The 14,644-nt window shown below is 36.2% G+C and overlaps 1 protein-coding gene across 2 annotated transcripts; it reads left to right on the forward strand.

Annotated features, from left to right (window-relative positions):
• Positions 1-5,396: 5,396 nt before the first annotated feature.
• CSNK2A1_1 (Casein kinase II subunit alpha) lies at positions 5,397-14,301 on the forward strand. 2 transcript variants are annotated; one of them, XM_051212021.1, is made up of 9 exons: positions 5,397-5,469; positions 9,763-9,859; positions 9,903-10,014; positions 10,049-10,150; positions 10,186-10,380; positions 10,412-10,522; positions 10,564-10,915; positions 10,964-11,038; positions 11,073-14,301. In XM_051212021.1, exons 2-9 carry the CDS (start codon positions 9,765-9,767, stop codon positions 11,102-11,104), a joined length of 1,074 nt encoding a protein of 357 aa, XP_051072158.1. In that variant the 5' UTR covers positions 5,397-5,469; positions 9,763-9,764; the 3' UTR covers positions 11,105-14,301. The 2 variants fall into 2 exon arrangements, with proteins under 2 accessions (XP_051072158.1, XP_051072159.1); XM_051212022.1 differs by having other exon boundaries at positions 5,406-5,469; positions 9,903-10,150.
• Positions 14,302-14,644: the final 343 nt, after the last annotated feature.

Here is a 14,644-nt window from a genome sequence, read left to right on the forward strand (position 1 = left end):
GTTACAAGCATAGAAACGATCATTTCCCATAAATAGTTTCCAAACTACAAAGAATTTATCACGCTCATTCAACAACTTGGCTGGTTACTATAGTAGCACCTTGCCACCAAAAAAAAGAACAGCCAATGAGATTATTACAATATACCTATTAACATTTCATAGACGCGCATTGAAATGAAAAGAAGGGTTTCTGTACGATTCCGTTGACATGGGCTTGGTCAAGATGCAAACTGGAAACAGGCATGTTTAATGTCCTAAATTTCGGTTGCTGGAAACTTTTGTCTCACCAAATGCCAGATAGACATGTTTTCTTTAAAAATGTTAATAGACTAGTTCAACACAGTTGCATGCGTCCCATTCAACGTCTGCTCTAGGCGTCTGGGCAGTGCTTGGCGGCCAAATAAATCACATGTCCGATTAAGGTAAATGCTTAAGATTTGATGTACTGTAGAACACACCAATAGTTGCATCAGACGTGAGTGTGAACATTAGGCAGTTAATGTCTAATTCTGATAGACACAGACGTACACGGAAATTTAATATTGGACAACCAAGTTTGCAGTCCTTTTTATCATCTGAATTGAAACTGCGAACGTTGGACTCGTGTCTCCAGCAAGAAGACACGAGGAACAAATTTGTAAGTCAACATAATTCATTGGGTTATTCATTCCCGTTTCAGATGGTCATGCTGGCTCAGTTAATGGATGATAATCCGAAAACGTCCATGAGTTATATTTTGTCGTACTTCATGAAACCTGAGGTCGCCAGACATTTCACTTTACTTGGCACTTCATCGAAAAGAGCACTTCAGAAGTGCAGGTTTTACGGCCGCATGCGAATTAAGAATTTTTTCTAATCATTAGTTGCACTAACATCTCGGTTCCTTTCTTCATCCATCAACAAAAAATAGTCTGCTCGACTGTATGACATCTCAAACAAAGGTTTTTTCACGACATAAGAAATAAAATACAAAAGCGTCATCGAAGAAAACAGGAACATTTATGTATTAATTTGAAAGTTATAATTATTCACTGCTGTTCTATGTGTGCAATGTTCAGTACTAGGAAACATAACCGTAAGCAACACTTCGTGAAGACAGTTGTTTAACAAACCATGATAGTTAGATTTCGTCTTGATTTTTTGTGTCCATTAGATTTCGAAATTCACAGGAAGATTACTTTACCTCGTAATAGTCAAACTGCTGTTTCATGTGTTTAACTTAATTTTCAACTGAGCATTTTGTTACTGTGCGCCGAATTTCCAACTTGCATGTGAAACTTTAAGTGTATGTTGGGAAAGCCTGTCTGATTTTAAGTCCACTTATAATTCTGGACGTGTTCATAATCAGTAACACATTGCTTGTACATTCTTTTGCGGATCTTTGCAAATTACCATGGAACTTGCCACTTACAATGGAAAAAAATAACTATCGTTGCTCGAGCATCTGTCTGCTACTAATGTTCTCGTACAATATGAGATTTTGCCTCTCCAGTATATGTCTTTAAACATGAACCGTTTTTTAATTTGTCGATTGCAATCGTCATGTGGCCATGTTGTAAAAATAAGGGCGAACATAAGAAACATTTGGGGTTAAACGACAGGTGCACAATAAAACGTGGATTAAAAAATTGGGGAGAAAAGTAGACATTTCAGGGATATTTATAATGCAGAGCGACAAAAAGTGGAAATTCCATACTATTTCCCCATGACAGGCGATGGAACAGACATTCTGGAATGTTTCCCCATTATTACCCCTTTATTTTTGAACTTAATTTCCTCTTTATTGGTTGCTTGGGTACCGGTATTAATTCTAAAAGAGCTACAGGACGGGTAAGTATGATAGTTGCTTGTATTTATTGAACTACTTTTCGTAGATAATTATTGCTTTGAGACCATTATGATAACTGGGTTAATATTTCCAAAAAGTTGAAGAGTAAATAGAGCATTTATGTACAAACGTTAGTAATCACATATTTTCAGGAAAATACGCTCTTTGAACAATCAAATGTAAAATAAAGAATGAAGCAATAATTCCAATTGCTCTATAGATAAATCACTATGATAGTAGTCCTTGTAAAACTCTGGTATACGTTATTAATACTGTGATGACAATGGACCTAATCCTAAAATTGTGGATTTGTCATGATGTGACTACCTAATCTATCAGACCTTACGTGTAAGTCACATCATTGCCTACACTAACTCGTCCTACTTCTGGGGAACACATTTATGCTGGAGATAGAACTGTAGTGGCATTGGACAATAGCCACACAATCCACAAAGCTGTGAACACGAGACTACTCAGAAAATAGGTATTCAACATTTAACGCGGAGAACTACCTAACGATGGAGAAGGCGCAAACAATGAGTTGAGTGAATTAGAGTTGATCGAACGGCATGGCTCGGCCATTCAGGCGTGCTCTCTGCTGAATGTTACCTTATATCTTCTATTCGTATTAAATATATTGTTCTTTCTTTAGCCTAACCTTGTTCTACATCATGTATTGGTGATTGATACGATACAGTGAGTTGGTGTAGTCGATGGTGTGACTTCCACGTAAGATCTTATAGATTAGGCAGTTATATCATGACAAATCTACAAATTTAGGATTAGGTCTATTATTAGAGCAGTACTAATATCATAGTAGACCATAGTTCTACAGAACAATATAAATATATGAATAAAGGGGATAAATTACACAAGAATGACAACACCTGCAAGGCTGAGTCATGCTTTATGATTAATTGAATTAATTCCTCACGCCTTCTCCATTGTTGGGTTTTTCTCTGCATCATAATGTTGAATATTTTTTACTAGCTGTCTACTGTATAGCTTTGAGGATTGTGTGGTTAGGGCCCATTGCCACTACATACCTTTCTTGAACAATATACAGATAAAATTGGATCAAGCCAGACCCGTAGTGACCACTTGGAGTCATTGCTGGTACAGCACACATACGATAACCAGATGTTAATTCGGCTACGCTTACAATCATAATAAAGTATCGTATATTTATTTTCATGCCACATTCTATGTGTAAACGTACCCACATTCAACATCCACCTAATTTTTTTTCGACTGGGAATATACTTCATCAACCAATTGATTGCTAATAACTTCACTTTAGGTGTTCAATAAATTCTACATACTTCGTTTCCTTAATAATCTTCACTGGCCATGACCTGTGAATAAAGATTATATTAACGTTTTAATGTCCTTTCAGGTCACTCTGCATCACGTGAAATAGTCGCTCTGCACTGCCCCAACAAAATATGTGAATAATACTTCGCTTCACTTCATCTATTCTAAGCACTTTGAGGAATATTAGATAATTTTGTTATCAATAGGTCTGATTCCTTGCTCACTGACGTTAGCGCCTCAAAATCTCCTTTTTCATAAGTCGATATACATTTAAACAGATCGATAATCATTTCATACTATTGGAATAATAAAATGTACCGATATATTTGCCAGAAATGTCCTACAGGCCTAGACCTTTAAGTTATTTGGTCCATAAAGCGTTGAAACATTTGTGCAGCGTTCCCAAGTTCGAATGGGATATGAACAGACTCGAGAAACCTCGAAAGAGTAGTGACTATCGCCTTTCATACGTCTGAGGCTACCATTATTTGACTATAAACCAGTGCTAGATAAATTTCAGAAGTAATGGTTTATTCGTTTAGATTCAATGAAAAACCATGGGTATTTAAGATATAGTATCTGTCAACCACACGAACGTCAAAATTTCAAAAATTCCATATACAAAGCAGAAGCCCTTGGACTAACTGAGAAACGGATGAACTCCATTTGCATCACCCGCTCGAATTCAACTTGGGCCACAGTTAATTTGTCGATTGGTAACCATGAAGACGTTGTTGGTTAATCTTATGTTACAATATGAGGGGTTGTTGAGTGCACGAACTCATCATCTTGGTGAGTTACCTTTGTAATTTCCGGATATTTTTGGATAACAGCAGGAAAATCATCATTTGTCGGGTGCTTCTCTTGAAGTTGGGAATCTGGTAGTCTGAAAAGGCTTTAGCATATAGCCGTCCACAAACTTTGGTATGCATTCTCCTTCCAGCATGAGCTCGCAAATTATATGAACCCAAAATTATCACAATTAAAATAGGATGGCGAATATTCGCTATATTAAACAACCCACTTCGATTATATCTAGTTCCGAGGACCGAACTAATGAACGTTTATGGACGTTTTTCTGTTTTGTCTGCCCCACCCAGTAAATCTTTACTATTACTATTTATCGGCTTTCAAGCTTCCCTAACTGAAATCATACTGACTACTACTTCTTTTTCAACTAGGAATTCGGATCCTGAAGTCCAGTGCCTAGAGTATTGACTAGTCACATTCGATGTCATCACTGTCTGATTTCCACATCTTCTTAACTGAGAAAGCCTTATGAAACTTATAAGTTGTGACACAAATTTCCGCTCGTTTTCTAGATCTGTGGTGCCACAAATCATTATTTTATGTATCTCTTGGTTTTTTGCAGGACCTTTTGCAGGGCAGTGCACGGCTATTTCTAGTGGAGATTTTAGGAATGGTTGTCTGTAATAATTAAGAACTTTCGTCTGGCTTACTGTCAGTAAGCCAGAGAACCATGTACCTACTTATATTCAGTAATTTTGTTGTTTGATTATATTTTCCTTGAAAAAGCTTGGACTAGATTGCTAGACGAAACGTTGGATTTACTTCAAATTCTTTCGCTGAGATTTTACAAATACATTCTTCCTCTTCAATGGTTGTCTGTAATGTTAATGCTTTCGCCATAATATTCCATATGACAATAGCACAATGAGAACGCAACTCTTCCAGTGGTAGAATTCTAAGAGTTCAGTGGAGCGTTTTGTGTGTCGATGGGTTTCCGAACGTACGGAGTACGATTATGTGTTACTTACAATATTTATCAACCATGACGGGTTCTCCAAGCCTAGTGGCTGATTGTGTGAACAAAGAGTTGTTCTTGTTGTCATTTATAGGCATCCCATCCATATTTCTTTTGGAAAAGTATCATCGATATGGTAAGTTACAGTAAGTTAATTCATCTGATGAAATAATTGAAACAGTGACCTGTGGCCTAATTTGCGTTCGTTGTGTAGTTGGTTCAATTTACTTCATCTGATGTCATGTCTCTTACTGCTGGCTTTCGATGGAATAACTGTATTTATAACATAATTAAGACTGCTGGATATTACTAATCAAAAAGATCTCATAATGGAAAACTTGTTTGCGACCGTTGCGACACTACAATTTACAGTTTCCCTGTGAAAAGATGTTGAGATTGTACATGAATTTGAGATAGAACGGTCAGCAAGAAATTTTTTAATGGAATTTATTCTTTGAATCCATCAGGCGGTTTGTTTTAATGCTCACAGCGTCCGCCAATTGTAAATTGGCGCTTTCGTTTCTGCGTCGAAGGTTAGTGCCAAGAGGTGGACAAGTTTGTGGTATGTTATCTATCTTAGTTCTATGTTGTATGATTGTTTTTAATGTCCTGACGTTTACTGATATAGCTGGGGTAACGTAGAAACTGTTTGAGGGAAATATGATAATGCACGTGGGTGCATTGTGTACGACCATTTAAGCTCTATAGCTGTGCTTCTGATGAAACTGATCGTCTCACTGAAAAAGTCAAAGTGGACAGCTTACGCCAACAAGGATGGTATCATTGATTGTACTGTAAGCTGTTTGTTGCGTGTAAACTGCTACTATTTACTAGTAGCTAATGTCGACCATCGTATGGGAGCTTAGTCGTCTAAAGTTTAATGCTTTTGTCGCTTAGTAGTAATGTTATTCACTGAATGATCTTTATTCAAAGTGGAACTCCATTGTTCCTTCTGATTCAGGTTGAAATCCGGTTTCTAGTGTGTGAGTTGCTTTCAACTTAGTTTGATCTTGGATATCGATTTCGTTAAGTTAAGAAATCAACACGTGAATATTTGAGTGGATAATTTGGTGGGAATTTTTCCGAATACAGCAAATAGTGTTAGTAAATTTGTGTCATTGAATGTTCCAAAACACTATACTCATAAGCATCCTGCCTTTTCTAAATATAAAATTATAACGAAGTTAAAATGTTTGTGAGTTCCGTTAATCGGTCCAATCACTATCCTTTAAACTCTCATAGCCTTGAATAGCAACTCAATTCGATAATATGTTAGAATGAATCCTTTTTAAATTAAGCACTTCTCAAGTTAGATATATCCAGTTCTAAGTGAACCACATGCCCTCAATGTTGTTTGTATGGACCCCCGTCGTTGGATCAACAAAATGACGTTTGTGCACCACAACATGATGCACAAAACGAAGTCTCGAGAGGCATTTATACGATTTTCCAATCATCGGTATAGCCGCAGCTAATGTTACTGGAGACTTTATGATCCAATTTGCAACGATTATCATGGTTTGTCTTAGCCTTAGCCGTGACCGGGCAAAAAAGGTGCCAGTTCGAGCAGATTTTTTTCTCCAACATATGGTACAACGAAATGCAATGTCATCGCGGCAGTCTGCACATCGTGCTGGGGTCATTTAATTGCCGCAGTCACAGACACAGGAACTTCTTAATAGTCCCATCTGCTGTAAAACGATCGAATGTGAGCATCTCGCATTGAACTTAGCGCCGTGACCTTGAAACTCCTTAAACGCTTCTGATTGGCTCGTCCATAAATTAGAGTCCTACCGAGCGATCTCTTATTTTGTATCTTCAAAATTTCTACAGGAAACAATTGAGTACTGTAACGCGGATTTTGCGCAGGGCTTGTCTTAAGTATCGTCTTATCTGGATAAACTTATTTGTATTTACTTATTTGAACACAAATATTGGTACAGAGAGGAACCGAATACATACGCGCCACACAAATCGTTTGATTTGTGTGTGGGCTGAGATACTGCCCAGGTGACCAGACGGAAGCAGCTGGCTTTATTAGGGGCCCATGCCTGGAGCCTTCGATCTAAAGGTCTGATCTACAAAGCAGTGGAACAACGTTCAGTCCCATGGTAGCTGGTGAACAAATAATTGTTTCATACGCCATTTGTTTCCTTAAGATCCTGGAGCCCATGTACACCATTGGTTTACAATCAGGGTCTCCCATCTCCATCAACCCATTTAAAGCGCCTGACATTCGCTTTTCATTCTCTCGATTTCGTAAAAAACTCCCACGCCGCGCGTAGGCAGTAAGTAGGACTTCAATAGTAGTGGCTGTACACGCGTGGCCATGTGATAGTATTTCGAGAGGAAGAGCAGACTCTCCCTACCCTTGATTGTACCAGGGCATTTGGGGGCCATAACCATATAACCCCAAGTTTTTGCCATTAAGCTATCCCTTGTCGTTTATACTAATCATGCGGATTTCTGAACATAGTTCATGGGTTATGGTAGAATTTTTGAAGTTCACTTCATATATTCAGTCTGAACTTGATGTCAGTATATGAAAGGAACGTTGGTCTTTCTACTAAAGACGTAAAAACTCCTGTGTCAAAATTATTCATGTGATTCTCATATGTAAGAATAAAGTTTATGAACGAATCAGTCATAATTCGACGCAAAAATTATTTACTCGTGGCTAAAGATCACTCGTGCATCATAGCTGGTGTCGGTTTGTGATGAAAACCCTAATCATGATTAATTATTCGTCAGAACAATTTATCAGTCGTAGTTTTTCTACTTATTGTTTCATAACCAAACAGTTGGCTAAAAAGTAGTGGTTCAAGGTCAGTGCTTCATCTGTCAAAGCTTTAATAGCTGGTTGCTGTCATTAGCTCTCACATTCTGGTACATCGAAGTTCATACGAATAATAAACAAATCTATTTGTCCATTTAAGACAACACATTTATGTGTCGGTCAGATGTTGAACTAAATCACGAGTAGCATATTCTAGGTCAGTGCGAATAGGACCCACGTGTAAACATCCTTAATGTAATCATTTTGGATAGTAACCAACATCCTCACTGTCTTGTCAAATTTCACATGTAAGAAGGTTGTTCTTAAAACAAGTGATTATTTAGCAGATCAAGTTCTCGGAGTATGTAGTCCTATCAGGATCTGTGGATACCAAGTTATTTAGAATATATAAGTGGGGATTCAGTTATTTTGAACGTACTTCGTTGATTTCTCACTTGTATTTAGCTCCCTCAAAAGTGTGATCAAAAATAATGTATATGCTTTCTAATACAACTAGTGAAATTGAATTGCTTGAAAGATAATTACATTTTGTTACTGAAATCAGCTTTATTCTAATCGCAAATAAAAGTTGCTTTTGCTGATGTCATAAAAATGTTTAACTGGTTTTATTGTTACTCAGTAAATCTGATTGTACATGCTCTTAACTTCTGAATGAGACACTTCAGTTAAAAGATCCACAATACCTTAATAGCTCGTACTTGTTATTCTGGAAACGTGTTGTGACTAAGGTTTGTTAATCTTTACTAGCGTAGAAGTATCCATATTATCAACTAATAAAAATTGTAAATTATAATCTTTGGCTTTCAAATTAATTTGTTAACTTAATTTTAATGTTATCAATATTGTCATTTCACAGAATGAAATGACAATACTTACGGAAAAATACTATACAATGTTATCAGTGTTTTATCCACTTGTATTAATACAGTATTCACGTTGAGACTAGGCTTATATTGGAAAAGTATTTCCAATTTTTATAGATCGGGAGTGTCAAGATATTGGATGAGCGTTTTAGCCGTTGAAATGAGTTAAATTGATCGTTAGGTAATACAAAATGGCACTGATAGCTCACTGAACTTAAATGAACTAATATCAGAAGACAGCTACCAACATACTACTTGTTTTTTCCAGTGAACTGACGTGGTTTGAATCAGTTGGTTTTCTTCTAGATGTAGAATGTTGCCTTATGGCTGTTTTGGGTCATTAATCAACTAAAGTTGTCAAGTGTGTCGACCATTTCAGTTGTCTCATCAGCTCTGGTGTGTTATCAGTATAGTAAAACTACATTCATTCAATTTTTTCTGAATTTCGGTAATTTTTGTTACGTGGAAGACATCGGTCTGGGTGTTTCTGATCAAATATGCTTCACAGCATTCTGCCTTGATGACTGCTTTCACGACTGTAAACCTATCAAAATACAAAAATATAATAATTGATCATTCATATCGCAAAACTGTGGGTTTGGTGGAACCATCGAGTAAGTAATGTAGGGTTTATAAGACTCGATTAGTGGGGCTATGTCCACCAGGAGGATTTATGCAACTCGTACTGGTGTCTGGCATAAGTAATGTTAGTCCATGAGGATATTATCTGTTGGTCTAGGCTTGGTGTAGAGATGTAGAATTCTTAATTACGCGCAATAGTCATGATCTAAAGTTAGGCACAAGTGAGGTTGTTTAAAGTTGGTCATAGTTGTGCTCACTTTTTGCATTCAACATTTTATTATCCCATGTAGTTTGTTCTCCAGATGGAATGACATTTCGTATGTTTAACTTTTACTTCATGGATTTTGCTGAGTTGATTTCTTCGGTCAGTGTTGGAATAGTGTATCAATCACTATCCATACACATTCATATGATTTCCTATTACGTGTGACAACTGATCTAACGTACTGTTCAACTCTTTGTAAATTGAGCTAATTACATCAAGTTTATACAGTTCACTAACCGGAAGTGGTTTGTGTTTCATACTTTCTGGTTATACCATTCCTTATTTAGTTTATGATGATATATACCTATTTCCGACAACAGATCAGTATTATGTTTACTTTCTTTTCAGACATGCCTTTATCGAGCAAGGCTCGAGTGTATGCAGATGTAAATCTTAATCGTCCTCGCGAGTATTGGGATTATGAATCATATGAAGTAAAATGGGGGTAAATCACTACAGTATCGTAAATTAACATATTTCATGTTTAGTGATCAAGATGATTACCAAATTGTTCGAAAATTGGGCCGCGGCAAATACAGTGAAGTGTTCGAAGGTTTAAATATAACCAACAATGAGAAATGTGTCATAAAGGTGTTGAAGGTAAGTCATCTCAACGCATAATTGCTGCCTTAAGCCTGTCAAAAAAAAGAAAATCAAGCGTGAGATTAAGATCTTGGAAAATCTACGTGGCGTGACAAATGTAATATGCCTTGAAGCAGTGGTAAAGGATCCTATTGTAAGACAAAAATTCCTGATGTATAATTCTTTCAGTCTCGCACACCTGCCCTCATTTTCGAACACGTCGAAAATCGGGATTTCAAAGAGTTGTATCATACCTTAACAGATTACGACATTCGGTACTACATGTTCGAATTGTTACGTGCACTTGATGCATGTCACAGCATGGGAATTATGCATCGGGATGTGAAACCGCATAATGTTATGATTAATCATTCCCAAAGAAAGGTATTTTTCATCTATATTTTATTCAGTCTAGTTACGTTTAATTGACTGGGGTTTGGCAGAATTTTATCATCCTGGGCAAGAATATAATGTTCGTGTTGCATCACGATACTTTAAGGGACCTGAGCTATTGGTTGATTACCAGGTGAGTTTATGATTTTCTGTAACTAAACTATGAATTTGCAGATGTACGATTATTCTTTAGATCTTTGGTCTTTGGGGTGTGTTTTTGCTAGTATGATCTTCAGGAAAGAACCTTTCTTCCATGGTCACGATAATTATGATCAATTAGTTCGAATTGCCAAAGTTCTTGGTACAGAAGAGCTATTTCAGTATTTGACCAAATACGAAATAGTTCTGGATCCTCGATTTAATGAAATTTTAGGCCGACATACGAAAAAGAGATGGGAACGTTTTGTACATGCAGAGAACCAACATCTTGTCAGCCCAGAATCACTTGATCTTCTGGATAAATTATTGCGTTATGATCACGCTGAACGACTAACTGCTCGAGAAGCTATGGAACATGTGTATTTTCGTAAGTTTTGTTCTCATCATGATCTACTTTATAACTTGATGATTCTAGGTGCTATTGTGCAGGACCATGGTGGTCGAATCCCTGTTGGTGCTCAGCAGAATAATGATGGTACTAAAAAACCTGGTAAGCCTCGTTTCCTTATATTTCTGTTGTTTAGGTTCGACCACGCCAAGTACGAATCCGACGTAATATCCGCTATTATTAAAGAACATTATTTTCATTAACGTTCCACTATGCGACTATGGATAATCTCCATTCTCCAATTGTTTGGATTTGTATAAAGCCCGGTTGTTTTACTGCATCCACCAATCATATAAAATTTTATAACTTAGTGAAGCGCTTTTGTTTATCAATGGGTCCGACTTTTGTGTATCTGTATCTTCTATGTTTAGAGGTGTATTCCTTTTAAAATAGTGTTTCTTCATCGGTGACATGGTTCTCTACTTGTTTGATTCGGTTCCGAAGGTATTTTGCTGTTAGCTTAAAAATGAATGCAGTCATGTTTTGCACTGCACATTGTCTGTTAAAAATTGCATTTTCACGACCAATTAGTAGATGACTATCAGTTTACCTCTTAAAATTGAATGAAGCTTGTTTGATTATAAAGTTGAAATCTTTATGCTTCTTATTGTATTTGGCTCACTTTCTTCAGATGACCTGTTCTATAGAATAAAATAATTCGTATGAGAAATGTGTGCATAAATTATGTGTTTGAGTTTTTATTCGATTACTTTCAGTTAATAAATTACATAAAGTAGAAAATTGAGCGTGACAATAGATTTTAGTGTTAAACAGAACAAATATAATTTATTTGGGTTCAGAGTTATATGTTTATTCTAGACTAAGTGCAAAACATTACTGAAGTGAAATGAAGATAAGTTTATAGTTTTTGCTACAAATAAATGTGAAAATCCCTGTATTTATCGAGTTCGCAAATGATTGAATATTTTGATCTAAAAACTTACAGATTGATAATGCTGGTGATAATTTAGATCGAATTCTACCAAATTATATTAATTTTTAGTTCATCTACAAATTGTTTAGTAAATAGTAGTCGTTCTTCTATTCAAATGATGAAGTCGTTCTCAGTTTGCCCTTTCTTATTTAACCTATACGAAACATGGGGTATACATAGGTTCTGAGCTCAAAATTGTGGGTATCTTTGAAGTAATACTTATGTTAGACACAGAAAAAGTAGTGAAACTGTTTGTTTATGAACTAGTAATCTTGATATGCTCATCCTCTTTTTCGCGTTGGTATAGAATGGTAGGCTTTTAATGATACAGATTAGGAAGACATCCATCCACTGAGTTGTTGACTATTATTCTGAGCAGTGTAAGGAGCTGCATGTTTCCTGAATCAGGATAGTATTTGAGTTTTGAATATTTCTTAAGTTATGGGGAGTCCCATCGAGTCGAGTAGCAACTTACTGCAATTAAGTATCTTATTGAAGAATATTACACCCTGTAACGTCAGTCATATAACTGAAGTTAGGAAAAATTGAAGACTTAACATAATTACAGATGCAACGCAAAAGAAAGACTATGTCACATTATACTTGTAACTGCGCTATGCTGAATAGCCTTGTAACTACTTATGTTGCCAGACTTGTTCTGTCTAGAAAATTTACCCGTGTTCCGGTTAATGCTATCCTGTATTTCTGAAGATTCCAGTTTTAAATCTTTATCGTTACTGACATGATATTTTTGTTAAGACAGAGGAAACCGTTACCAGTTCTCAAGAACTGGATATTTTAATGACACCAGATCATATAGGCTTGGCGTTTAAAGCGGTCACTACCCCTTTCCGCCAACAACGTCCATCCAATATAGTTCAGATTACGGACTAAGAGTATTTAATGGGGTTAAGTATTTTGGGTCTAAGTAATACTACTGTTACCGGTGGATTCTATCACACTAGTAGCCAAAGGTAGTGACGTAAATTCGTATACCCTTCACATTTACTTTACTAATTTGCTTCAAAGAAGGTTGTGGTTAAATAGTCAAAAGTATGTTTTTTATGACCACATACCAACTATCCCCATTCCATGAGTATTCCTTCACAGGAACTAATAACTCGTAGCAAGTTGTTTGAGTATTCATAATGTTATATGGAGTATTAAGAGTTATTGGCTATCCTCCATCATGGAATCCCAAAAATGGGACTAGGCTTGTGAATAGCACTTATAAGTGTTTACTGAATTTGAGGGCAAAATAGATTTGCACGGAACTATTTATTTATTCAAACACAAATGTTGGCACAAAAGAGTACCGACATGTATGTGCCACAATGAGATTGCGAAGAGATAGATATGGGTTTGTGGAAGAGAGTTTATGGCGCGTGTTTGTCGAATCATGACCAGCGGCCAATGTTCACGAGGGGTAAGAGGCATATATATAGAAGTCCTCAAGCGAATGTCTCGGTATTGACCCCCACTACTAGCTGATCATATCTTTATTAATGACTAGTTTTCGAATATAAAACCCTCGTTCCGTACAGTCTTCAACACGTCAGTGTAGCTTAACCTCCCTTCGTTTTGAAGTTGCACGTAATTTTTTAAACAAGAAAATGAATAATCTGGGCATTCAATTACTGATTGAAATATTTGCAATCAATCATTTAAAGTTACTCAATTACCCTAAACTTCTTTGTTTTTAGTTCCCATGTACATCACTGTATAAAATGAAAAAGATGTACCCAGCATTATCAAATAGGTGGTTTGATAGTTTGCACTTATTTATACTCGGGATAATCTTAAAGGTTTATCTTGCGATTGTGTGTTGCAATCACTTCTCATGTTTAGTTGTAGTTATTTGGTTGATTAATATTCAGTTTCTAAAAGTGATATGAAGTGTTTGTTATTCGTGTGCACCAGTCAGTATCGATACCTAAAGTTGATTTCTAAATATATTTATTCAAATGTGACTCTTAGTCCCATTGTTATTCTTTATTATTGACTAACTTTAGATTTAGTGATTCCGTATTTATTGGGAACACTCAAAAGTATACCTTTGTTTATGTTGTGGATGCGGAGGAATAGACCAATAATTATCATGTTAAGTCCAATGGTGACCTTGGACTTTAGATGGACATTTCCTATTGGTCGATACCTGTTCACTTGTTGAATATTGTACAAAATGTTGTTTTCTATTTTATGGTACGATGTGGTATGCTTGGTTAGTATATAAATAGAGTATGTTTGAAATATAATGATTCATATCTCCGAGGCTGTGGCTTGTGTTCTGGACTCAACTGACTGGGCTAGACAGGGAAGCGAGACCAATAGAGACTCTAGGCCGTCCGTTCGTGTTTACGTGTCGCTGTGATCGATCGATAAGTACGCTGCTCTCTAATTTTCCAGTCAAGGACACAACAATTAGCACAGGGTAAAAATCGACCTCAACATAAAGCCATAACAGTTTATATAAATTTCTTCATCGCCTAGATTATTATGAAAACTAAATGTAATTATGGATCGTCTTTTAGTCATGAACCAGATATTGTACTGCTTTATTGCCACTTTTTGGCATAGCATAAAATCTGAGATGATGCTAGTCTTGTGTAAAACAAAATCGTAATTTCTTATTATTATAGTGAAAGGCATTTTATACATATTACGACAAATTAAATGTACAGTTTTTATCTTTTGTATGATTAACATTCTAAAATATGCATGCATAACCATTTTCTTGTATTTATTAATGGACACTTATTATTATTGTTTGCATA

This window comes from Schistosoma haematobium, chromosome ZW (assembly GCF_000699445.3).
Source record: "Schistosoma haematobium chromosome ZW, whole genome shotgun sequence".
NCBI lineage: Eukaryota > Metazoa > Platyhelminthes > Trematoda > Strigeidida > Schistosomatidae > Schistosoma > Schistosoma haematobium.

What these genes read in the sequence shown, in the direction of transcription:
- CSNK2A1_1 (XM_051212021.1), top strand. Translation starts at nt 9,765, where the DNA reads ATGCCTTTATCGAGCAAGGCTCGAGTGTATGCAGATGTAAATCTTAAT. An exon ending in GTGTCATAAAGGTGTTGAAG is followed by an intron (nt 10,015 to 10,048) that starts GTAAGTCATCTC and finishes TGCTGCCTTAAG; the next exon opens with CCTGTCAAAAAAAAGAAAAT. An exon ending in AGCTATTGGTTGATTACCAG is followed by an intron (nt 10,523 to 10,563) that starts GTGAGTTTATGA and finishes ATGAATTTGCAG; the next exon opens with ATGTACGATTATTCTTTAGA.